Source organism: Pithys albifrons, chromosome 1, assembly GCF_047495875.1.
Source record: "Pithys albifrons albifrons isolate INPA30051 chromosome 1, PitAlb_v1, whole genome shotgun sequence".
NCBI lineage: Eukaryota > Metazoa > Chordata > Aves > Passeriformes > Thamnophilidae > Pithys > Pithys albifrons.
This window is the reverse complement of record NC_092458.1, coordinates 72,829,818-72,857,237: the sequence shown is the minus strand read 5'-3', so window position 1 is coordinate 72,857,237 and position 27,420 is coordinate 72,829,818. Positions and strand designations below refer to the sequence as shown.

The window sequence follows — 27,420 nt, the reverse complement described above, 5'->3', positions numbered from 1 at the left end:
CTATGTGGTTTGAGAATATCAGCACTGCTGCTCTTATATTCACCAACCCCAAATTGCATAGAACAGAAAATAACAGATTAACTATGATCAAATCACTTCAATCTGCTCAAACTCTGCTGAAACATTCTTTTTTTTTGTAACATACCACACCAAAATTCAGCTCCAGGCAGAACTGAATCAATCAGAACTTGTCTCAATCTCTCTCCACCATCCTCAGCTCCCACTCCCTCATGGTGATGGACATGGTACCGGCAGAGTTCCACGTTGACCACGCAAGTATCCACCACTGCCCCCCAGGCAGGTCGACAGCTGTGAATACCTACCAGTGTCCAGCACAAGATAACCTTGTAAGCTTTGGTGAAAGCTGTCCTGACTGGCCTCCCCACTTTTAGAGCATGAGCAGGATAAAACATGGACTTTCAAGGATTATTTCTGTTTTCAATGTCAGAGGCTTTGCTGCAGTGATCAGGGAAGTAGGTGTATTCTCAGTAGCTTCAGTGCATCCAGAGTCTCAGAGGCAGGGTAATTTAATTGCTTTTCAGAATCATCTCTTATCAAGTGCCTGTGGAAATGCTAACAGCACTTCTGGAAAATTCTGTAAACCCTTGAATATTTCCCCTCCTTCTTCAGAAGGTCTGAAGAAATATAGTTCTGCTAAAATACAGCTTTTAATTCCACAGTCTGCATGAATTTCAATCAGTTCAGTCTTAATAGTATACAAATTACAGTAATTAGCATTAATGAAAAATCAAAAGAAAACACTAGGAAGTTTCTGGAGGAAAAAAGCATAAGGTCAAAAGCAGATATAAAAGGAAGATAATGTGCAGAGGTCCTGAATTACTTGTCCAGTACATACAGCATTCAAACATATGCTCAGCTCTCAGCATTCATTTCAATTAGAACATACATGGATGTCTCTCTAAAGCAGCACTGCAGGGATTGTCAGGGACTGAAGCTGCAGAAAGGATTTGGTTTTGAAAAATATACTGAGCATTAGCAAAATAACCTAACTGTACACAGTACTTGACATGCTTAAAGACATCACAAGCTATCTGTCCAAGAAATTCCTCACTCTGAAAGTAATATTACCCAAATAAAGGTCTTCCAGAAACTAGGGAAAGCTTTATTGCAGAAAAGGATGTGATATTTCTCCAGCTTCTATAGGCACTATGGATGATGGAAGGCTTTTGCTTCTCTCTGCATCCTAAATTAGCTGCTCTGGAAAAAGCAGGCAGACTGTCTTCCAAGACGGTCTCTAAACCCATAATGCCAGTAACAGCTTGACTTTCCTCACTGTGCCACCACCTTTAATGGCTTTTAAGAGAATACTTCATCTTTTTCTTTCCACAGTAAATTAGCCTCAGTTTCAAAATTGCAATGCTTTAAGGTCAGTCACAGTTTATTCACTATGTAAATATTAACAGGCCGCTTCTGTGTGCATTACACTCTGAATCTGGGAAAGCATTTAGGTTACTGGAAGGTAACTGTTACTGACTGCCGCTGATCTTGGACCAACAGCACCAGCGAGGAGCAGACCTGCCAAGGAGCAGGGAAGGAGAGCCAGTTTTAGGCTGTGTTCTTTTATTACTAAATGGAAAACAAACCTGTAGGAATGGTTCTCTGTATTGGTAACACAGAAAATTTAACAAACAAAACGGGAAAAAAATCCTCCCTCCCTGTAAAATACCTGCAGAGCTGCCAAACCCTACAAACACAAATTAATTGACGAAGGAGATAAGATAAGAAGAGGCTGGGTGTGCAGAAACTCTAACCCAGTTCTCTGCATAGATAAGGTGTAAGTAACAACATGATCAGGCAGAGTTGGAAACTGAGACTTGAGAATTTTATGTAAGTAGCATCACAGTAATCTGCCTTTTGGAGCGCACAGAAATCCCGAGTCTGCTCTCTCCCACAGCAAGATAGCCAAATAAAAGAAATATAAACAAGAACTCCATGGATATATACTGTTTTAGTGAATATTGGCAAGATTCACCTCTGTACTCTACTAATGCAAAGCAGTTTATCCACCTGGGTTAATCAGCCAGATCAAATGAGCTCAAGGTCATTTCTGTTAAAAGGGGAACCAAAGCGACTGGGATATAGCAGGGTATACTTTAATAGATATACAGACACATCAGTATGCATCAATATACTGACGTTTCTGGACTGTATTTAAAGGTTTTAATACAAACTGTATCACTGAAGAGTAAGAATAAAGACAAGCAAGTAATTTGAAGAACATAATTATATTTTTCAATGCATTTTTATCTGTCCCTCACACCCCACTTATCTACTCACTCACACCTCCCAGAGCCTTCCACCTACTGAAAAAAATGTTTTTTGCCTGGCTGAAACATGACAGAGGTGACAGAGGACAAAGTCCTGTTAAAGTAGTAGCTATGTTGTTAGGTAGCTAGATTTGAGCATACAAGTACCTTGTGCTTAAAGTATTATAGAAGGACTAAAACCTGTCAAAACTGCTTCAGGTCCAAAAAAACTCAGTTTATTTACAAAGTCAAAGACCAATTTAAGTCGCAAAGGACCCTTTGAAGTCTGTCTTCTATGCAAGGATATCCCAGACCTGACCAGAGATGCCCAGGTCTTGGTTTGCAGCCTCATGCTAGCAAGCTCAGAAGTGGTAATAAGGAGCCCTTTGCAAACTTCCACTTGCCACTCACCTGCAGATATCATTTTCAGGTTCCTCCAGTCCAAACTGATTATCAAAAGCCAGCTGGATCCTGGTGGTCTCTGGGGAGTGGAGTCGCCATGTCAGCAGGAGGTTCCTGGGGTAACTGCTGGGGAAGCGAGGACTGTGGATGCAGCCATTCCCTGCCACGCTGATGATCTCTTCTTTTCGGTACAAGTCTGTGAGGTGATTGCTCTCTGTTAGTAGTCACAACTTGTAGAAATTAGTATGTTGTTCCAGTTACAGGAAGGCAAAAAACACAACAGTTTATAACACAGCACAGATTATTTGCATTTAAACACTTTAAAAAGTTGGGTCTAGGAGCAGTTTTATTAGATAGGAAGTACACTGTATTTTTTCTTAATTCAATCCCCTATGAACAGTAAGAACAACAGAAGTATACAGACTTTATTTTATGAGAAATATATCATTACTTTTACATTTATATTGATTATATAATTTCATTCTCACCACTTTGATTTTAAAACAGGATTAAAATTTAATAAAAGCTGCAAGCTTGAGAACAATGAAGTAAGACAGACCAAAGTAAAAAAGGTAAACAACCCTCCTTCCCAAATTTGGTGCTCGGGGGAGAGATGTCCTCTAAACAAAAGCAGTAATAAAGGGCTGCAGGAAAGTGCATATAAGTGATTTTAAGTTTGTTTACTGTGTTTTAGTAATTCCTCCCAGAAACTTGTTAAGTCAAGTTTTGATTTTATTTATATGGTGTGAATCATTTGTTGTCAATTGATGATTAACACAAACACCTACTCCCTGTTTATACTGATGTAACTGAGGTCAGATTCTGTCCCAACAATCACCTTACTGAGTAACTTCAAGAAAAATTGACAAATCTTTACTTAATTAAAATCCCACAACTTCTGCCTGAGATAATACTCAATTGTTCCTAAAGTTTACTTATACTGAGGTAAAGCCTCTGCTGCTGTAAATCTCTGGCTCCAAGGATAACAGGAACTGTGGCAAGACCCAGCTCTGCAGAAGCCAAAAGGTCTTCTCTGTTGCCCCATGCACTTGCATTGTCCAACTGTTTCTGATGCTGGAATTCAGCTCCCTGCATCAAAGAACTGCAAACAACCATTTTTCTGAGTATTAACAACTTCAGTGTGAGGAAATTTCAAGAATCAGAAGGCTCCAAGGCAAGGATCACAGCAGGTTTCAGTTTCCAGTCACAGAATCACAGAATATACTGAGTTGGAAGAGACTCACAAGGATCTTTGAGTCCAACCCTTAGTCCTGCACAGGACCATCCCCAAGAGTTACACCATGTACCTGAGAATATTCTCCAACTGCTTCTAGAACTCTGACAGGCTTTGTGCTGTGACCACTTCTCGTGGGACAGCTATCTGTATTCCTTCCCCATGTGATGTGTGGGAATCTAGGGCTCAGTTCAGTCACTCACAGAGAGATGCCTGGTCTCCATGGGGTAAGGAGGTCCAGCAGCACATCCAGCAGCCTGCAGCAAAGGTCCAGTGAAAGCCACTGTATCTCACTGAGCCATCTCATGTGGGCAAGATGAGCCTCTTAACAGAAACAGGAGGAGCTACACCCAGGCAGGTCAGTCACCAACTGCATGGACCAAATTTCTACCTACTCCATGAACTTGGACACTTGTTTCATGCAAACACCTTACATCTGGTGTCTTTATCTCAAACTGAACATCACTGCAGTCCTCTGCTGAATGCTAGTTCCGCTACAAGGAACAGAAATAGAAAACTGGTGCCTTCTCCTGAATTTGGCTACTGAGGAACAGCAAACTGGGGAAAATCATCTCCCACCAAGTCATTCTGTGAATGCTGGAAATACAAAACCAAAGTAAGCAACCAGCCACAGACATCTGTCACACACAGCAATCTAAGTTTTCACTCTTAAAATAAAATCTAACATTTGACTGAAGTTTTTTAAGCTCTTTATATAAAAAATGTATTTGATTTATAAAAGACTCATTGAAAACAGGAACCCAGAGAAAATGGTACCAAATTCATGGTTAGTGTATCTATTTTTCACCATTGCTTTTCCCTGGTTCCTAGCTGTGTATACCTCCCTGCACAAAGCTGTAAGCAAAGCATGGTTTTGTGTCAACAGTTCATTGTACTCTTCTGACAGGGCAATAATTCTAGCTTCCAGAAGATCCTGAAAATTAAATGTCTGTGTTTACTGTAAAACTACCTCCAAAGACCTAACTGGGACATCTTTCTAAGATGCTTTCAAACTCTGAGCTACCTTTTGTAAGCAAATACAGCCCTATCTCACAAAGGGCAGAACTAGCCAGTTGTGTTCTGTTCTATTTTGACCAAACAATTTGCATTGGAGAACTGAAAGTTTTGTGAAAATAAAGACCACACACCTACTAATTTTGTTGCAATTTTCCTCAGGGAGATCTATGCTGGAGTCTGGTTTTAGTTTTACTTTATTCTTAAAAAAAATAAAAAAAGAAAAAACATCTGTGGGCTTTTTCCCCCCTTAATTTGGAATGAAACAAAATGTTCAGCCAACACTACTGAGTTCCTATTAAAATGCTGAGGACCTTTGGACTCTAAAAACACCCACTCCACTGAGAGGACAAGATATTTCACAGGCCTATGTCCAAAATGTCCAAGAAAAGGGATAAATATAAAACAATTCTGATGATAACAAATTCCACACTTTTTAGTGAAACAGCCATTCCATAGTCAGAACAAAAGTTACTGCAGTAAAACATGGCAGAGCTCATCCTATGCCTGCGAGTTCTTTACTCTTCTTTCGTGGAAAGTAAACTCTTGGCATTTTCCCTTTATCATCGTGCAATTTCACTATATGCATCAATGTGATTCATGCTTCTGAGGGAAAGGTTTCCTTTTCCCAGATAGTCCTAGCACAGGCTTTACCCTGGTGTCATCAGCTGTTGAGATTAGAGTTCTGGGGACATTATCTCTTAAATGTGCTCATACCTATGCCACCAAACAAAACATCTATGCACTTAACTCAGTACGCCAGCTGAGAATGCATGCTACCTGCACTCTTCTACACCACGAATATAAGGTCTGACATGGCTTTTAATTTAACTTCAACTCTGAATCCCAAGACCATGGTAATCTGCCAGGAAATCAATCACACCTGACCAGGACCAGCACTGAAATGTCATGGCTGTTGCAGCTCTGCCAATATCTGAGTAGAACAGGTACATGAAGCAATAGAGCTGCTCATGTTATAAACCTTAAAAATCAAAGCTACTTCTATCATAGCAAATGCAGGAATTATAAAGTCATTATAGAGGAAAGGCTGGAGAGAAGCACCGATAGAAAATTCTCACTAAAGTAAAAGATATCCAAATATTGCACTCTAACGATATGCCTTTTCCACAAAGGAAGAAAGTATGTTTGATCATGTTATGGGTTCACCTAGGTGGGCCTAGATTTGGGCTCTGAAGTTTGGATTAGGCCGAAGCTGTCAGCTGACTTGAGCTGGGCTGAGCTAACAGCTGACCTCTTCTAGCCAGTAATTTTGTATTCCATACCATATTATGACATCATCTCCAGGGAAGTAGGAACCAGTGTGGGAGTGGTTAAAGCAGTCGCTTCTCGGCCTTCCTCTTGGGAGGACGCATGATGCTGTCCCAGAGGGGATGGAGAGGACCAGGCCCACCACTGGCTCACAGGGTATCTCAGGAAAGTAAAATGTGTTGTTCTGGATCTCTCCTTTCTGCTTGAGTTTGTCTCCCTGGGGAATAAGTCTTTTCTTAAGTAATGTGTAGTTACGACAGTAGAATTTGTGTGTTTGTTAGGAAGTTGAAGTGGGGAATTTGTTGCTGCAGACTTGTGTGAGTGTATATTTGTACTCTCTTCTAATTGTCTCTTTCTTTCTGTGAAAAATATATGTAGTTTTAGTATAAACGCAGTTTGAAGTGGTTTTTTTCTTTTCCCTCTCTTTTCCTCCCTTTCCCTGGTGTTAGGAGGGAGGCTTTTCTCTCTGTGCTTGGGGGGGGTTGGCAGTGGCTTATCTCAAACCAAGACAGATCAGAAAGGCCATACGTACAGGTTCCACAGACCACGTGAGACGAAATCTAAAGAAACTCAGAGCCTTCACTTGACACTGAAGCAGACTCTTCATGAGCAATGAAACAGCTCAATTCCCTCCCACCTCCCTCACCATGCTCTAAATTATGACCTAAATCATGTGGCCAGCACTGAAACCAAACACGCTAGAATTTTCCAAGGGGATTTTCATGGGATTTCACGGAGTTAACTGGCTTAGAAGGCACAGGAACACAGTCAAGACAAACTTGCTCTCACAAGGTTAGCCCCTCATGAATCATCAAGCATCTGGGAAACAGTTTAAGGAGATGTGAGCAACTCCTGTACTTCTTGTATCAACAACGCTATAAGATTAAAATAAGAACTTTCCAAGCAGACAAGTATTGTCCTCAACAGATACATTGGGGGAACTCATGGAAATCACACACTAGGCAAGGGGAAAGTCAGGATAAAAAACACTTCAGAAGAGATAGGAAAAGACTGTCTTTCAAGGCAGTGAACTGTCCTATGCTGCAACACAATGCAATGAAATACTACACATTGTCCTGAATGTCACATACTAACTGTATTCGATAATGTTTTATGGGAGTAAATAAAAGACGACAGTGCATAATACACTGCCTGTCACATTTACTAAAAAGCATATAAAACCATTTCACAATGAATAAAAGCAGGTGTTAACTCATAAGGCAAAAAGGCTATTTTGGCCATACACAGAAGGAGGATATTCTTGATGGCAGGAGCCACAAAGACATCCTTGCACTGGGAGAAGAAAACTATGTCATAAGGAAGATGAGAATAAAGGAATCTGGAAGACATCCTTCTCAATGAGGCAATTCCCTGCAGAGAGTCTGAACTGATTGGAAAACAGCTTGCTCTATATTTTATTTATCTGAACTAATGTCTTTCTTTTCCTCTTAATTCTTTCCCAACAACTAATTTTAAACATAATGGCATACATGATAGTCCAGCTGTCCAAGTCAGAGGAGCTCCCACTTAAGTGCTCAAGGCAGCTGGATTTTCCAACGTGCTTGCTTTTCTCCCCCTGCATGGAGGGCAGCTGGGTATCCGACTGGGAACTGAGAAGTACTCTTCAATATTCAGAAAACTGTGCTTGTCTCAACACTGCCCACACCAAGGGTGCCCAGCACACGCAGTGTTTCCCCTTCCTAGCTAGGCCATGTTGCATGAGCAAGATTCAGGAACACAAATTTCATCCTGCATTTTCTCCGGATTCCTGCATTTCCTTGCAAGCTTTAGCAATGTATTGACACATTCCTCTTAAAGCTACTCCTAGTCATGGCATGCCTACTACAGAAAGAAGTTTGCTTGTGTCATCATCATTGAACAGACAATTCCATCACTAAAACAACAACAACAACAACTATAATGATAATAATAATAATAATGTAAATTCTACTTGCTAATAGCTAATCTGGTATCTGTTACAATATATTCAGCTAGGAGACTTTGTGTCCATTCCATTACAAAGAAGAGGAATTGAGAGAATGACCTTGTCTAGGAATCTAACCAACAATATGGAATACTTGACTCCACTTTTCTAAGGTTTCTGCAATTTCAGCCTCATTTCCTAAAGCATTGCCTTGTGTATAAGTTTGCTACTGTTCTTCCTCCCCTTGTAGAAGTGCTTATACAACCAACTTTGATACAGTGGTAAAGGTTGAAAATATACCATACTCTGACTTGTTTTATGACAAGAAATACACCCTCTTAAATTCCACGGAGTATAACCTGATGAGCTCATCCTCTGCTACAGCTGAGGAAAGAGTTGCTGGGAACCATGATGAGGTCCATTTTACTACTCATGAAACTATTTTCTATTTCAGGAAAGGACCTTGGGAGTTTCACGCGGGAGTTTTCCAGATATAACTCTCCTCCCTCATGGCTGCTGTCCTCGAAACAAATACAGCAGTCAGTGGTTTGCCACTAGTTTTGAAACAAATAAGATAACCTTCAGGGAGAATAATAGCTCTTCAGTTCCTTCAGTTGAAAATTAGCCTGATCTAAATAGCTGAATCCACATAGAGAAGAAAAGAACAGTAAAACATTTTTGAACCCAGGCCACAAGTCAGTTCATCTTGGGGACAGGCATGCCAAGCAAGCTGTATTTATGCAGCCTGTTCAGACAGTCATTGGCTTTTTTTCTTATTCCCCCACCCTTGTGCAATAAGCAGAAAATGTTTTTGTTATCCATAAGGTTCTGTATAAATCAGATGAAAAGATCACAGAGTTCACAGTCAAAATAGTGTATTCCATAGCTTGTCACAGCTTGATGGGAAGATATAAAACTGTAAGGTCATTTTCCTTGTTAGAAATGTGTGGGTTTCCCTTTTTTGTTTTTGTTTTGTTTTGTTTTGTTTATTTTAAGTGGATATAACCAATAAAACTAATCCCAGACAGGGAAGGATACAACACTATACGGCAATACCAGTCTTAGACATCTAGGTCCTTTTAAGGATAGAGGTCTAATACACCTAGGTCAGCTCTGCTCTATCACAATTCACTAGCACTTCTCCAAGAGGGCAGACCAAGGGAGGGAAAGGATTGGTTGGGATGGTCAGTAGTCAAACAGAAATAGCACAGTCCCATCCAGGATAAAAATTATAAATTGTCTCTTCTGGAGGCACTAAGCTGAGAACCAGTTAATCTTGTATAGGGATGCATACATAAGAGTATTTTGGGCCAGTGGATCCAGTCCAAAGCATTACCTCAAGTTGATTTCCGTTTTACACAACTTCAATAATCCCATTTATTTCAAGGCCACTACAAACTTTTAGTTAACCTCATACTTAAGGAGTTTGTTGGATTAAGACCCAGGAAAACAGAACAGCACTTTAACATCACTCAGTGTGTTATTTGTCACCCAGCAAATGAGTAATTAAAAGGTGGACCCAAATGCAACTGGAGTTGATGACAGACTCTGAGTTTGGTTGGTTTGCCACTGAACTTCAAAGAAGCAGCTCAAGGTACCTTCTCTTCCTGTAATTAATGGGTCCCTTCTTTTTATCAGGAGCATGAATGGGTCCCTTCTTTTTACCAGGCAACATCATAATTCAAATCCAAAGCATGACCTGTTCTGTCACTGACACAGTACCAAAAGACGCTTTGTGCATGTTCAGCCAAGTTCAGACCTCATGTGCTATCAGCTGCTTCCAAGTGCCTGAGCTGTGTGGACATCTTTGCCAGAAGAATATATCTAGAGAGAATATATCAAAGAAACAAAAAAATTGAGCTGTAGTTGAAAAACAAAATTAGCTACTGCAGAACATCAGTACAGAAGGTATCAGAGAATTAAACCACCCCAGATATCTAAAATTTCATTCAGAGCCATCATCCATTTGATAACAGAATGGTTAGCAGTCTGCCTGTGGTTCTGTGCAGAGCAACCCTGCTAGTCTTGGTCAATCAGTGGCCTCAGCAAAGACCACTCATGAGAATATTAAGTAAGTCATTGATAAGGAAGTCTAGACACATAATTCACATAGACAGCCTGTCTATATGCTTCTCACTATAGTAAACACTTTATTTGCATTTAACAATATTTTTACTGTGGAATGGACACCATCATAACTGTATTTTGCATGCAGTACTAAACAGTCCTGAAATGAAGAACAGGTTGGACTGCATTTGGGTGAGGTGAAGGTTGTGACTCTCCTTTGTCCACTTTGGTAGGTGCCTTGCTCAGACTTCCACAGATGGATAATGAGAAAACAATTCATTAATTATGTTTACAAGAATATCAGAGTCAGTGGTGGTTGCTTTTAACAGTGACTTGTATTACTTGCTTTTATTTGACTACTTGATAGAGATTTTCTTCTACCTAAAAGTGCATGCTAAATGTCTTATATTAAAGCAAAAGTGTCTACAGAAAAGTAACATATGTTAGGCCAACATATATAACACTTTGTTAAGTGATAGTTCTTTCATGATGGGTGGTAGTGTTGCAATGCATCTCTCTGTTGGACTTTGAAACCAACAGCAAATTGAGCGTATTTTTTTCTTGGGATTCCATAATTAAGTATGAAAGATGAAAATGTATATATCAAGAATGTGTAGCTGTAATGATCTGCAGTAAGACTAATGGAAATATCCCCATGATCATGAGCATAAAATCATAAAACCTTGAGAAACTGTAAGAAAAGAATACAGAGGGAAATTACTCCCCTGGTGCTGCAAAGAGCTTAAAGGAAACATGATATAACTGAAGCAGACATTAGCAGTGAGCTCCAACACCTCTGTAAGAAAGCTGGTACATAAAACTTGTGTAGTGATGTATTTGGTCTGGCTGAGATGGAGTTCATTTCCCCACGACAGCCCTCACAGTGCTGTGCTTTGCAGTGGTAGCTAGAAAGGTGTTGATAACACAACAGTGTTTTGACCAATGCTGAACAGTGCTGACACATCATCAGCACTGTCTCTCAACATTCCTTTACCCCACACCACCACACCAAGAGCAAGATTCTGGAAGATAACACAAGTAGGCCAGCTGACCCAAATTAACCAAAGGCATATGCCATACCCATATGATGTCAGCTCAGACACAAAAGTTAAGGAAAGGTGGAGGAAGGGGGGCATTTGTTATTTACATTTACCTTCTGAGCAACCACTATGCCTGTTGAAGCCCTGCTTCCCAGGAAGTGGCTGGATGTTGCTTTGTAGTGGGAAATAGAGAATAAACCTTGTTATTTTCCTCTTCACTTGTGTGCACACAAATTTTCACTTTTGCTTTAGTAAACTGTCTTATCTCAACCTACAAGTCACTTTCCTCTTATTCTCTCTCCACTGTCTGACTGGGAAGGGGTGTGACAGAACAGCTTGGTGGGCACCTGGAATCCAGCCAGGGTCAAGCCATCACAAGTGCCTTGGACAAAATTATGCCAATTACAGACACAATTGCTATTAAGCACAAATATCAACAGTGGACCTCAACTTATGCTGTTTTGCAAATAAATGTACTTAGGCACTCAAAATTTTCCTGCTTAGGCAGTGGCTTCACGAAACTAGACATTTGTGGGAAGCTTCCTTTGAATTCTCCTGGTCCAATGAAAATATATTGCTTTTCCATTTTCCCTTCATCATTTTTCGGATTTCTACAACCAAACAAGGACTTACACTCTCCAAATTCTGGCATAGCTCAAGTCTTAGAAAAGAATTTGTTTTAAGATATTGTTTTAGAAACTGTTTTGGTCAAGCACTCCTAAGTCTGAATAAGACTTGGAAATTCCTTAAAAAAAGAAAAATGTTAATGAAAGGAAAGAGAAAATCCAGTCAAAAAGGGGAAAGGCTTCTCATTTTAAACATATTGTAGCAGATAGACAGGCAATTACCAAGTGGAATCATATGTTAGAACATTAGGCAGTAAAAGGAGAATCTGTTTCAAAAGACAAATCAAGGCAATTTTCTCTTGTGATATGAGTTTCCTTACCCTCTATTGAAGATCTGAAAACTCTGGAAGCAGAGTGAAAAGTCACTTCTTATAATGGAAAGTCTGGAAAGAGTATTCTAGCAGATATCACTTCCTTGGACAGTAGTTTGCCATGAGAATGTTTTTTTGCTTTTAGTGTCCATAGAGTCCACTGACTGCACAAAGATAAAAGCTTGTGGGGATATATCTGTCCCTTTACAGCAGGTGCACTAAATGCCTACTATCTTAATCTTAAATCTTCAAAAGCCCCAACAAGTCAGATCTCACTGTATTAAAATACGATTGTTGGTCATCTGTTCTTTTTTTTCTGCAGCAGCCTCACAGCTAAAAAATAAACTATATCCCAGTCAAAAGCAGGACACAGCTAAATCTCTTCCAGAGAAACAGAAGCCTATGTTTTTATTCTATTTGTAAGAAAATTCAGATCACTTCTGCCTTCTCTCAAGGGAAGGATGGGTTCTGGATGCTGCTTCAAAGATGGCTTGCCATTTTCCAAGAAATGCATGGAGGTAAAATGCAGAAGAAATTCTTAGCACAGGGACCAGAACTTGAGATTTAGTCAAAAAAAGTAAAGACTCAGCAGCTTTTCTACTTCCAACTCCAAGGCACACTGTCATGGGTCTCTGACAGTTTAGATAAGAGGAGAGCACAGCATGGTTACCTTTTCTGCCCACATACCTCAGTTTTCTTCACTGAAAACCACAGCACCAGGGCGAAGAGGGCAGTAGGCACAGTGGCCTTTTTCCAGTATGAAGGGTGAATATGAGTAGGGCCATAGGGATGGCTTTACATCCTTTAGATAAAACACATGTTGAGAAACAAAATTTCCCCAGTCTGAAAAGTGGTTTAAGTCATACATACTGAAAGTACTGAGAACTTTAAGTGCAGTGGATCTTTCCTGTAAATGCTTAGGATTTTCTCTGGAGGTTTGGCATCAGAACGCTGCAGAGCTGTCATGTGGATAGATACTGCAATTTAACAAAGTTTCCAGGCACATTCACAAAATTCTTGGCAGTAGCCTTCTTCTATTGTTAAGATCTTGCACCAAAGGGCCATCTAGAGACTTCTTTAGTCCTTCACCAAAGAATGAAATGACATCTGGTGAAAGAGCAGGAGAGCTCATGCGCTGCTAATATATAGGGAACAGTGGCTGGGGAGATGATGCTGTTGTACATCAGTGCAGCCCACAAGCTCAGGAGCTGCTGTACCACAGACAGCAACAATTTTTCACACCAGTACAGACTCATCCTGATCACTGTAAGCCAAAACCAAAATTGGAAATGGAGTTGGCTCCAAAGCCTTGATTTATACACCTCAGCTTCCCAAGTCCTCTCTGGAAAAACAGCTGTTTGGCAGGTTACCAAGAAGAAGTGACTGGAAACATTCCTAGTCTGTGTGTGGGTGTTTTGATAAAAAAAGAAGAGCCTTAGAAGTTGTTGTGCTCAGCTGCCATTCTGCCTATACTGCTGCCCCACACAACCTCTGCTGCAGCCATGCCACCTGTACACAGCCTGAGCAGCACAGGGCCTTGGGTATGACTTGCTAATCACAGCTCTGCAGTGAGGATAAGGATGCCAAGCAAAGAGAATCATGTCACTTTTATTTCTGATTTTGTAAGTAATAGTCATTTAGTGATACTGCCTAAGTTGAGCCATTGAATACAAAACCTAGTCCTCTCAGTGTTTCCTCATTATAGGACCCAACATTGAAGGTGCAACATAATGTCTACTATCATGTAAATTTAAAAAATGAAAAAAAGTAATGTAAAGATACACACAGGTAAATGTAATTCTGAGGTAAGAAGGCTACTGCATTAGAGTTCCCTGTTTAACAGTGGATGTCTCACTGGTCTTGCTCCCTGTCTGTGTGAACCTAACATGATCATCCTCAGTTTTGTGGTGCTGGAGATTCTGATCAACATTGTGTTGTGCACCATGGAAAATGAGTGAGAGACAATCTCTCCTCTGAAATTTACAGTATACAAGATAAAAGACTGAAGAACTAGAAGTCCAGAGACATTCTTTATATTGATCTGCAAACCAGTGATGAGACAAAGAATTATCTTTCCAGACTTCTATTCAAAGTGTTAAACGTTCAAACACAGGAAGGTGATGTTGGGAGAAGCCCCCTCAGAGAATTTTTCTCACCATATCAACACAAAAGGTTTAGGCTTGGAGTCCCAAGACGGAAGACAAAAGATAGCTCATGACTTTTAGATTCAAGCTTAGTGCTTGGGTGGAGGTGAGAAAACAGAACCCCAGCACCTGGTGGTGGGGAGAAGTTTTTCTTTCTTTGTTCCGTGTGTGCTGGTTTGACTTCTTGGGGGTTTTTCTTTGGGCAGCTGCAGAAAAGGAGCCACGGCTTGCTGGTGAGTTCTCTTTTTCTGGCTCTGCTCTTTGCTTTTCCCCCTCCATCTCTGGGCACCCTGAGCTTCGGAGGGAGAGAGAAGAGAGGAGAGACACAGCTGCTTCAGGACACTGCAGACCTTTTTTCCCTCTCTTCCTGGGGATTGATTCAGGCTGCAAGGAGATTCCTGGAAACTATCACCATTTCCTCCACTCCCAGCTTTATTCCTTCTTTGTTTGGTACAAAGGACAGATTGAGAGAGAGAGAGAGAGTTCATGTGAGTGCTCCCTGCTCGTCTCTGCCTTGCTGGGAAAAAGACTGAGAATTCATCTTGCAGCCAGCTGAGGTGGGACACTGACACTGTCCATAAATATCCAGGAGGAATCTACCAGTTTGCGGGTTGTTCTCTTTTTTATTTTACCTTTGGTGCTGGGGGAGTAGTTTGCGCTGGTCTGCTTACAGTTATATCTATATGTACGTATATATGTACATATATATAGTAGTTAAGAACAGTTATCCTTCTTATATCCATTTTCTAATTAAAGTTTCTTTTCTTAAATTTAATAAAGAGTGATGTGATTATTGAGGAGGAATCCTCTCCTCTGCTTTTTGGTAAACATTTTGTTTTTTCTCTCAAACTAAGACACAAAGCCATCATTGTACAATATTATTAGAAAAGCAGGTTTGGTTCTTTACCCAGAAATTCCCTAAATGGAATAGGAAAACTACAAAGAATAAAAATAATCGAGAAAAAAATCAGTAGATTACTTTATCCCTTTCTAGCAAACCAGATCACAATAAGATGACAGTGTGCATGGAGGTTTTCTTCCTGAGAAAAACGTTTTCTGTCTATTTCAACTCAATAAATTAATTCCACCTTACACATTTTCAGGAAAACATGTGATTAGAGCAAGACTGGGACTTTCTGCTGCAAATGTTCCCAAACCTTTTGTAATACGTTTCCCTGCTCTTAGATTTGTTAACTTAGAGCCACAAGAGATCCTATATGAGCAGATTAAAACACATTGAAGTCTGTGTGGAGGTAATGATATTTAGGACTTTGCTAAGAATCCGTGGGGAAAAGATATTATGTATCTTCATGTTCTGAACAGGGCTGAGCATACTGTTGGCAAATCAGGACTTAATTAAACAATCCTTCACTTTCATGGACCTTCAATGAACTCTCACTTTTAAATAAAAAACTGGAGTCCCCTGTGTAAATGCACTGGAGACAAAGCTAGACTTCAAAGTTCTTTGACGGTGGATTCAGTGAAACGTTTGACAGAAAAAGAAGTGAGAAGCTACAATGACAAATTCAGCCAGCTTTAGCTCCAGATAGCAGCATCAGGAACACAAAGCGGTACATTTCACTCCAGCTTTCAGAAGACACACAAGATAACTTAAGGTTAACCAGCAGACACTACCAGCAACCCCTTACCTTAAAGGTTTCAGAGGAAAACAGTGAAGTAACCAAACCCAGTTGCCTCCACCCTGATGAAAGCCTAATGGTGTGGAGAAAAGCCAGTAGATGTTATGGCAGAGACTTGAAGGAAGTGACCTCAGGCTCTGCCTTACTCTTCCTGACCTAGACAGCATATCAGAAAATGAGAGAAGCACACAGAGATGATATGCATGTGGCTGGACACCAGGTGGGACTGTGATGCTTGCTTCAGGCTTGACCAGAGCACGTCCCTGGGAACATGCAGAACCCAGCTGATGGCGATCAATGCCAAGTCACCAAGGCTTGAAGCCTGAGGGTGAGAAGGTCCACACTCCATCTGTTTTGGCTGGGGAAGTCAAAGTGGACTAATTCACTCCTGCCTCACCACAGTTCTGTGCTGGAACTGATGTTGGACATACAGGTGAACGTGACATGCTAGGGTTCTGTCCATTCCAAGGGCACAGCTGTGTGTTGAGTATTTAACACAGCTCTGAGCAGCTGTTTGGTCAAAGAAGAGCCCAATAAGAGGCTTATGTGACTGACATAAAAAAAGTGAGCAAGTACAATAACCACAGTATTCTCACATCAATTCATATGGTGAACACTGTATCAGAGCTATTGAAGGGAGACAGGGACATACTGCACCTTTTCCTGGGGAAACTGTTTTCCACACTAATGCTTGAATAGCAGAAGGCTATCTTGGCACTCTTTGGACTACCCAAACAAGTGACTTTTACTCAGTTAGCTTTGCATATTTTTATGGCATTTAGATTGCAGTCCAGTAAGACAAACAAAATTAGCATCAGTACATCTCTGCTTATAAGAACAATAGAATAAACATTGTCAGGGTTTTTTCTACTGTCTTCAGCAACCTTGAGCAAGACATTACCAGGTATGGCACTGAGAAAAGAAAAATAAATTCACCATAGTCCTGACTAAAATTATGCTTTCATCCATTTCCACGGTAAAAAAAAAAAAAGAAAATGCAAGATGAATAATAGATGTTCCTTTATCTTATATAAAATTTAAAAAAAAACCAGTTATGAGACACAATTTGTTATAAAAATTATATTTTTCTGACCTGTATTAATTGGGGACAATTCCAAAGACTTTTGTTGTGTTTTTTTTTTCTGTTTGCACTTCCAGTATGTTTCAGTTATTCCTCAGTCTTTTCCATGAAAGCCATGGAAGAGAAGATGAAATGACCAAAAGACGAAATTTTAAACCTCTCTTGATTTAGAGACTTTAGAAGTCCTTCTTTAAAGTAGACACTCTAGATTACTCCATATGATATAATGGCAACAATCATTTTTGGGTTGCCTAGGGTGAAATGTTATGGGTCTTTCCATAGCTTAGACTGCAATTAAAAAAATACTGCAACCATCCCCTTAAATATAATTCGTTATAAACTATAATTAAATAACTGAAAACTTTGGTAAATGACACTAAAATGTTACTAAAATCAGTTGTGAGCAGTGTAAGTACTGTAAATAGCGTTACTGTCCTACTATATGTTGGCCACTGTATTGAGTTACTTGATTTAAAGTGGTTAATGTTTTTGCATTCTCAGGGTGCTCCCCATCTCACAACAGCTCCATCTTTCTCAGATCTTCACTTCTGACTTGTTACTAAAACAAAGTTTCCACATGGTAAACCTCATGAGCTCCATGACCAGCCACTTGTCCTCTCTGCACACAGTTCTCAGAGCTGCAAGGACTGAGTGAGATGCTGGACTCAGCTGTGGCAGTAGGGGAGGGGAGTAGATACCAGCTCAGAGAGGCTGCAGGAACACTGGTGGAATCACATTGAGACATTTCACACCACTTGCTTCTCACAAACCGTAAGATTTGCATCTCAGTCTTTGCCCTTTCACTGCACAAGACATGGGACAGTGTATTGGCGCCATTACTCTCTCTCACTGTGGCCTCTAAGAGCATCACAGGCTATGGACACGATGGAGCGTGCAGTGGCACAGGCTCCTCACATTCATGTTCCCTCTCTGGATTACACGTTCATACAAACTATACAAATCCACAATCACATAAGAAAACACTACCAAGATTTATGCAGCAAATATTGGCAGAACAGTGCTCCCTCCCTCCCTATCTGCCCAGGGTTCAGTCCTGGCATGCACTGGGAGAATGTGGTGGCATTCTCCAAAAAGCAACAGGAAATCCTGAAATCCCCACAGACCCTCAGGTTCCAGCCTGATGAGGGTTTGTCTGTTACACAGCTGCAAGGTAAAGGCTGTGAGTCTTCCTGGTTCCTTCACTTTAATTAAGGGACTGGTAATCCCCCACCTGCCAATTCAGTTCTACTCACATACACATTTACTTGGTTATTTCATACATAAAGCTCTAAATAAAATGCCTTTCTTTTTTGTTCCTGCTTTTTAATGGATGCAGAGAACCATTCTGTCAAGAACAAAACAAATGCTCCACTAAACCCATCTCAATGGACAATTTGTTTCTTCAATGCAGCCTTTAAGCAATAAAGAAAGAATAAACATAAAATTCTCCTAAGAAATAAAATTAAAACACCATCAAAAAACCACTTGTCTGGGGCACAGAAAGATGCTAATAAACTCAGACCAGACATTTACAGAAAAATCTCATTCACTAAATCCATTTTCACAGAGCAGCAAGACAAACCGGAACTAGACCACCTGCTTGTATAAATCAGCAGCATCCTAGCAGTGATCATACCTATTTACACCAGCTGAGGATCCCACTAGAGCAGCAGATGAAAAGGGGAAGAGAAAACTCTTAAGAATCTGAGAAGGAGCAAGAGCAGTAAGTCGCCAGCACAGTGACACACTGAACTCAAGAGAAACTGAACTAAATACGCTAATAGCAATATCAGGGAAAATTCAGGGTGTGCCTCTCTGACCTAATAAACAGAGCTGAAGAAATAATGGATAGTTTTTATTCATAGTTTGAGTTAGGGAGGGGAAGATTCCTAATTATATCAACATGAGCTGAGTTGTTTGATCCAAAGGTAAACTTTATTTTCATGTATCTCTAAACAAATATTAATATGTTATTAAATTTTTTGCCATTTCCAAATTATCTTCAGTACATAAAAGTAATAGAAGAATTCAGCAAAATCTGTGAATTTTATACACTACTTTTCACAATTTTAGTGGTGTTATAATTTGCTGGGATCAGAAATGCAGCCTTGAAAGTCTCACCTACATGCACACAATCCAAGAGAATGTCAACTCATCAATCAGTGCAAACCAGTATTATTCAGATGAAATGGAGCTGCTCTGATTTATGGTCCTGGAGCTAGGACTAAGGTGTGAGCACGCAAAGAAGTCAGTAGCTCTTCACCCAGGTCAAGCAAGACCGCAGAGCTCCCTGCCTTTGCCAGAGACCAAAGGAAAATGCTTTTAGTCCTTTACTAGAATCCAATGATCAATGCAACGTAATTTTTGTTATGTTTTTTTCCTTTTCTGGTCACACCTTTTGAACAAAATTTCCCCTACTTCACAGAGCTAAAACACAGATTTTGAAGGAAGAATTTGACATTAAAATACACAGTTTGCCATTTATAAAATTACTCGGATGCTATTCCATTTGTGAATTTTTTAAAACTAATGTAAACCCTCTTACTCACATGAGGACATAGATAGTTTCAGGGCCTTGTTTCAAAATTCACCTAAAATCTTATAGCATAGTTCTGTATATGGTATTTGACTTTGTGGGTTTTCTTTTTCCCCATTCTTGAATCTGAAATATTTCCATATGGCTATAAAAAGCGTGTTTTTAAGAATCAAGCCCTGAAAGAAATGCCAACTAGTCATTAAAGGCCAAGGAATCAATTAGGTATGTTCTGAGTTCTTCACATTCTCCAAATACACGTTGCTGTTATGTCAAGATGCAGAATTATCAATCTTTGCATACTATAACAATTAGTGAAAAAATCCAAGGGCAGAAAGAGTTGGCTCAAAAAAAAAATTGGATGAGCTGGTTCCAAAAAGCAGATTGGCAACAGTACTTTCCTAAAACAAATATTACAGAAAAAAAAAAAGTCAAGCAAACTGCACACTTGAAAAAAAATAAACAATAAAAAGGGAAATTTAAAAGATCAGGGATTTATTTTCTTAGTCAAGAATGTACAAAATGGATGTAGGGATTAATTTATTTCTCCCCCAAAAAGACAAGAACTCACAAGCTGCACCAACTATTGCAGAGAAAAAAACTTGCAGAGAACAACTATCTACCAGAACATAACATGCGGGTGATTATGAAAGCCTGAAAACTGCACTTTCTCTCAGAACTAAAGGAGCAGGAGGCAAAGACTGTCAAGGCACTTAACATTACCATAAATATCTAAGGTTAGTGGAAGGACATGAAAGGTATTATTAGTCTCCAAATTCAACAGTGGCAGATAAGAGAAGGGAGTTTTCTTGGCTGCTGCAAAAGATATGAGACATATTAAAGCTATAAATTTTTAGCACCATTGTAGTAGCAGCAATATTACTAATATACAGTTACTTCCAGCAGACTAAGATCAAGGGTCTGTTATGGCAGGTGTTGACAAATACAATGGTAAACAGACTGTAGTCTTAGGACCTCATTTGAATAAATATCACCAAAAGAATCTATTTACCCTGAGATTCAGATAAAACTTACAATTCAGAGAGACTGGACAGAACTGCTTTATAAGGAGAATCAATACATTTGTCATTACTCATATTCTTTGTATCCCAAATTGTGGCCAGATAAAAAAATACCACGTGGGCATCTCATTTGTACAACAATTCTGGTATAATTGTTCTTCTTAACTTCACTGTAAAATTTCCACCTCCCTTCTTAAGTACCTGTGAACAGCGCACATTCTGCAGGGTTTTACTCTCCACCTTCTGCCCCAGCCCACATCCAAAACACAGGAGGTCCAAAACACAGACTGGTTGGACTCAAATTACTCCTGATTCTGTGTTTGGAAGAGGTAATAGCAATTTTCTGGTAGATTACAACAACTTTTCATCAGGCATGCCATGGAGTACTGCATACTGTGACAGAAGGTAAAATGTTGATACTCTGAATTTCTGTGCATGCAGAATCATATATTCACAGACATTTGGGGGGGGATTCTGCATACACAGCTAAGACATTTCTGCATGTACGCCTCAGTGATTTTTTCTCCTAAATGAGTACGTCTATGATTAAATTATAATAGTTTTCTACATAGCATTCTTAATGTCTAGACTGATTGATAGAAGAATATATTTTACTCCCATTACTTGAAAAAACTCTCTTACTGAAAGTAAACAGTGATTAAAGAAACCATAAACATTGCTTCATTCTAAATTAAAGCTATTTCAGCTACTTCTTTCATAGAAACTACAGAAGGAAACAAGGCAGACAGGGCACTGTTACTGCATAGAGTCTTCTCAAGGCACAAACAATTTTTAAGTGTCTTCAGATTTTAACAAGAAGTAACACAATTATCAGAACAGGTCTGGATCTCAATATGTTTTGCTATCCCCTCACTTCATTACCAGCATGAGTAAAAGAAACCAAGCAGAGAGAAACTGAAAACTCAAACGACAATTAAGTTGCAATTAGTTATTTTAAAAGGCTCCCTTGTTATAATAGCCTTTATTCTAAATCCTGCTTGATTATTGAAGAAGATACCCAGGGGCTTAGAGTACATTCCAAACAAAAAATAGAAATCTAGATAGGAAAGGCCCCACTGGCCTTGCCAAGCAGAATTAGGGGATGTTCATGTAGACTGTCTCTTAGGACATGATCTTACTCTTTTTGAAACTGTGCTAGTTTCATCAGTAACAGCACAGGGCTTCGATTTTTCATTCATGCTGGATTTTGTTTCTGTGCTTCTTTTCTTCCCATCTTTTTTACATAGCTAGGAAAGATGCAAACCATATAAACAGGTGAGATTTTACTATACTAGTTAATATGCTGATTAATAACATCATCTACTGTGTAAGCCATCTTTCTCCTTCCTCCCCTCCTTCCAAAATCACACAAAGAAAACCACCAGATTGTTTTTATCACTGGTCATGATGACAGAAAACATATTTCTCAGTCTGCTTCTCCTTTGAACATGAGATCTACACAAAGTTTTCGCACCTAACTGAACCATAGATACACAATGCTGAAAAAAAACCCGAAAAAGGGCACCAATTTGCTGTGCAGCATAAGATCTAAGACAGATGTGCCCACATCTTCCTGGAAATCTTCCTTCTGGGTTGGCAAAAGAGTACACCACAATTGCCTAAAGACACCTTCAGTGATGCCTCTATAACATGGCTGTTAGTCTTAAAATGTACTATGGCAGCTACTTGTGGTCCTCAGGATTACGGGCATTTCCTGAGCTAGGCACCATAAGGTTAAGCAAAATCCTTTTGCAAAAGCTGCCATGATGACACCTGGCAGGACAGGAAAAGAATTGGAAAAGAAGCACAAAAAGCAGATCACTGCAACAATGATGTGATAGGAGAATATATAAAAAGCAAGTCACTGCACATTCACCTCCATTGTTAAGTATTTGCCAGTAGGTCTGAGAAAAAAGTCAAAGTTTTAATTAGACTAACTGAATTGATTTAAAAAATAAAAATGCCTTTGGGCACAAAGTATTTTCATTGATCCTCTCTTTGTTGAAGCCAATTCCCATTGGTGAGGTTTAGAAGTGGATTTTTTGAGGTCGCACTCCTTCTTATGCCAGACTGTAGAGTGCAGGAAGGGCAGCTGAAATACACTCTCAAGACCACTGGGACCAGAGAATGTTCTGCTGGAAGTGAACACCTTGAGGAAAATGGAGAAGGGCTAAAACTTTCCTGACTTAAACAGCAGGCTTCCTTACTGCATGTCAATGAGATGCCATGGCTGTACTGCATTTTTAAAAGAAACTCGTAAATAGAATCACGTCAACTTTATTACCAGCATTTTTAACAGTAATTAACACACCTATATTGCAAAGCTCTTCTAGCAGCTGTGATGCTGCTGTTCTGTAAAGATGCTTACGAAAGACATCACACTGCTCCCTGTCTTAAAAACTGCTAATAAAAGCAGACATTAATTCCAAAGTGCATTCAGAGCACATGTGGGAGCAAAATCAATGCCTGGCCAAACAGATCAAGGAAAACAACTCCTTGGCAAAGTAACTGCTTTTCAGATTCCTATGTGCCCAGTTCAAATGCTACTGGAGTCAATGCAAAAACTCCCTTGAGTTTTTGATAGGAAAAAAATCAAATACAAAACTAAAATCTTGACCAAAGCATATTTTAAATGCAAGCAATATACACTTCATATTATCTGGACCCACTGTTTCGGTATGAGAATCAGGTGAAGCTGCATAAGGTTCTTTCAGATGGTGTACATATTAGCGAGAGAATTTTGCCAACTGTCAAGATTTGAACAGAAATATCACTTCCGTTTAATGTTGTCTGAAAGAGCTATAGCTTCTTATGTTTCAACATCAAAGGAGTTGAACACATCCCAGCAAAATGATTAATCTTTAAAGGCAGAATAAAGCTAGAATTTTTCAACACAATAAGAAATTTAAGCTTTCTCTGCATTATCTTACTATTGTTCAATAGTTTCTGTCCATTCAGAAGTAGTAGCACATGCTTAAAATACTGAAAACAAATGCATTCCATCAGTGGCAACAGTATGGATGCAAGCAACTTTTGACTTTAATTCTTTTCAAGGAAAAAGGCTGAAAAAAGAATCTGTACTTATGGCAAAATCAGTGCAAAAGTATTTGGAGAAAAAGGAAGAAAAATGCTAAAGCTTTTCTTCTGGAGTGACATCTGAACTTGAGTATAAATATTAAATCATTACTTATAAAGCTGTGTTTTCAACAGACATTTTCATAAACCAATAAAGGAACAAATACTCCAGAATTAATCATCAATAACTTGTATTTTACTGGGGTTTTTTTTCATTTTTGTCAATGTTTTACCACTAGAAAATGATTGCTAAAACCCTAAAATAATCTCTGCATTTCCTTAAAAAACTTGCAAAGTTTTCTTTAAAAAAATACATAAAATACAGGCAAAGGAATTAAAGAGAAGAGAAGCAGTGAACAGAACTCACAAGATCAAAAATTACTGACCTTGTATAAGCATTATGCACTATGTAAGAGCAAGGCCTCACTCCTCTTAAGGATACAATTTTTTTATGCAATACTCATTCATTTTGCTAGAGAGAAACCTGAGGCAATGCTATTTTGTTTTAACTCCATCACCAAAATGTGAAAATCTTATGCATACCATTGTCTTACATGTACTTGCATTCTGCAACTGGATTCGAATTACTCAGAGCTTTCTTGTTATAACAATCGGGCTGTTCTGCAACACTTTTGGTGACATTTTCCAGGTCTGGATACTGCAATTATATAGTCTCAGAACTGACTAGTGACCCAAATCCAAACCTCAATGCACTCTTTCCTGCACAGTTTGCTCCAGCAAAATCCTTACATAATACCAAACTTCCAGAAATAAGAGTTAACCATTGGGATTAAAAACATTTTTGTGACAATCAGAGAGATTTACGGATCACTAAGATAAATAATTTCCAAAAAAGAAGGAATTTCTGCAGAGAACAATCAAATAGCAACCAAAACTCAGAGCACTATTAAGCTGTTTATCTGTGTTTTATATGCATCACAGATGCAAAAACTGGTGAACACTAGTGCAAAAAGGAGACTGCATAAGGGATAAAGAGAAAATTAGACTTACTGTTCATGTCTCTTAGTTGTTCTTAAAGGTGGCAACACACACTGCAGTAATACCTAGACAGGTCTTAGAAAACACATGACTACCCTCATTCAGAAAGTCCGTGGCTGAAGATGTAATAAAATTGCATGAGGAAAAGAAGTAAAATTTGGGATCCCCCATTCTCAAATCTTACTGAAGAAGTGTTTTCAGAGCAGTTTTGCAATAACAAGCAGCAGTTAGCTACCTAATAAATAAACCAATAACCTCATCACATCAAACCCAAATCATTACCTAAATCCATGATCTACAGGTCATAACACAATGTCATTTAAAAAAAGGGAATAGATTAAAATGGGGACAAGGGATAAATATTGATACGTATGCAATGATCAACAAATACATTATTGTAAGACAAACAGTTCACAGACAATAAAACCTAAAGGGAGTATCATAAACATTCATTATAATTTGTGGCAGGATACAGGCTATAGTTCAAAGCCAAAATGTACTAGGTTAGAAACAACGGTTCTGCAAACAGCAGAACAAATGAAGATTGGTTTCCTACTCTCTCTTTTTTGCTCAACTTCTGAGCTGAACTATTCTGAAATATTCTCTGCCTTTCTTCTTAAAAATCTTACCTCATAGCATTTGGCAACATCTCAAAGACTACTCCACCAAAGCGGTCTCAGAGATGTTATGGCTGCAGCATTTCACTGGTCTCTTCAAAATCATTCAGAAAAACACTGGCAGAATGGGTTATTCTAACATGAGCAGCAAGCACCTGACCTTCAAGAGCTCATAGCAAGCATTTTCCAAGCCCGCCCCTACTCTCAGTTTCAGACTGTCTGAATAAGAGGAATCAGGGAGATCTATGGAAACCAGAAGACGCCAAAATTGCCTTTCCTAAATCTTAAATTTGAAGATCAGAGATCAGGAGAAAACTGACAAAATGTGTATATGTGTACATATATATATGTATATTTATATGTACACATATAAATATATTTATGGTAACTGATACCTGCACATGGGAAAGAGATACGGCACTTTGGCTACTTACAGAGAAATATTAGTAACTCAATACAGAGGTGTCTCCCAGCTTGATTCCAGCAGCAGTATGGAAGAATCTGATTCCTTCTAGATGACTCCAGGGATAATGAGTAAAACTAATTAAAATTACATTTAAAAAGTAGTGGTATTCTTTCTCCACTAAATTCAGGCATGAATTTAATTCTTCAAATGCTGTGTCAATGCTGCACCCTGAGAAGGACGTAACCAGATCTTAGGGACTGTACATGGTATTTAAAGTATCTTTCAAATTGGCAAAATAATAAATGGAAAAGGAAGGAAAGAAGTTCCCAGTTGCACTAATTTCTAACACTGTCTTTCCTCCAAAAATTTTTATATAGCAAAGCAGTGAACATCTTTTCTTCAGTTTCATCCAGTGTGACAGCATATTTATGTGTTTGATAGGTATGAGGATTGTTACTTGTCATCATTCATTATGAATCCCAACCACTTTTCCTATACTCTGCTTTGAAAGTATCAAAACCTCAGAAAAATAGATCAGCAATTATATCAATTTATTTCACTTCAAATCTTAAGCATTGGAAGAAGCCCATTTTTCAGTGCTCATTCAGTTGACAGAAAAGGTCGATGAATACAGAAGAAGCAGCTGCTAACACAATACCATCTAATCTTTTTTACCATAAGTAGTTTTAAGATATCCTTAATATGGAACCTACATTTAGAAAAATGAAAGGGTCAACTTAACAAAACTAGGTGATCAGAATATTAGATAAGGAGAGTTAGAACAAGTCATCTAACAATTTTGGTGGCAACATTGTTATGTTTTGTGCAATCTACACAATGTCTTAAAACAGCAGCAGTAGAAGCAGATGTGAAATAAAGATGTTCATTACTATGAAGGGGTGTAGGAGTTTTTTTGAGTCTTTTTTGTGAGGGTTTTGTTTTTCCTCCAAACTCTCCATTTTATATAAATAAAGCAAAAATTGCCAATTCAGAATACAGGTATGTACAGTTCAGTTATGGGGGAGATAGTTTTCTGTGACTCTATAAAAAAAATCCGGGGACCTTGCAGGATGTTTCATTGGCAGCTGCACCTTGGCTTTATAATGTGAGTCCAAGAAAACGACTATGGGGCCCAGCAGGTGCTCCTCAATATTCTCCTCAACATACAGGTCACAATTAGTCAGAAATATAGCATGGAAAATATTTTTATTTTAAATAGATGCTTTCCTAAATTCATGTTCAATAAGCAGCACTTTTGACCTTGAGAGGCAGCTATTTATAGAGCTTCATCTATGCTTAGATAGAGACTGCGGGGAAGGGAGTTCCCATACTTTACCAAAGGGATCTGAAGTCCCTCAACAGCTCTTAGTGCAACCACTCCCACTTCTGAAGCTACCTTTGGACCTAAAGGCCTGGAAGAAGACAAGTGTCATTGTATTCTATTTGTTTTCTAACAGGTATGAATAATATATGCAAAATTCACTCCTTTCCCTCTCAGGATTATCTGTCCTGGAGAAGATAAAGTTGTGTGCATTTGGTTGTCAAAAATTAAGTAACGGGCTATATTGCAATTGTAGCTCATGCCCTGTGGAAAAGCTGTGCCCAAAAAAAGGGATTTAGTTTTCTGATTTCAGGAATAAATACAACCTTTATGGAAGGCTTGCTTTGTTCCAAAGGTAGAACTCTAATAAAAATGACTTTAAATTTTATTATTCATGGAAGTCCTTTAGAAGTGCCTTAAAACTAAAC

General features: G+C 39.0%; 1 protein-coding gene across 3 annotated transcripts in view; it reads right to left on the bottom strand.

Moving 5' to 3' along the window:
* The window catches only part of PDGFD (platelet derived growth factor D), a 146,716-nt gene that overhangs the window by 57,941 nt on the left and 61,355 nt on the right, over positions 1–27,420 (bottom strand). For 2 of the 3 annotated variants that reach the window (XM_071555078.1, XM_071555087.1), the window contains exon 2: positions 2,679–2,883. In XM_071555078.1, coding sequence (XP_071411179.1) covers positions 2,679–2,883 — 205 coding nt within the window. The remainder of the gene's footprint in view (positions 1–2,678; positions 2,884–27,420) is intronic. The other variant, XM_071555095.1, reaches the window with a different exon arrangement.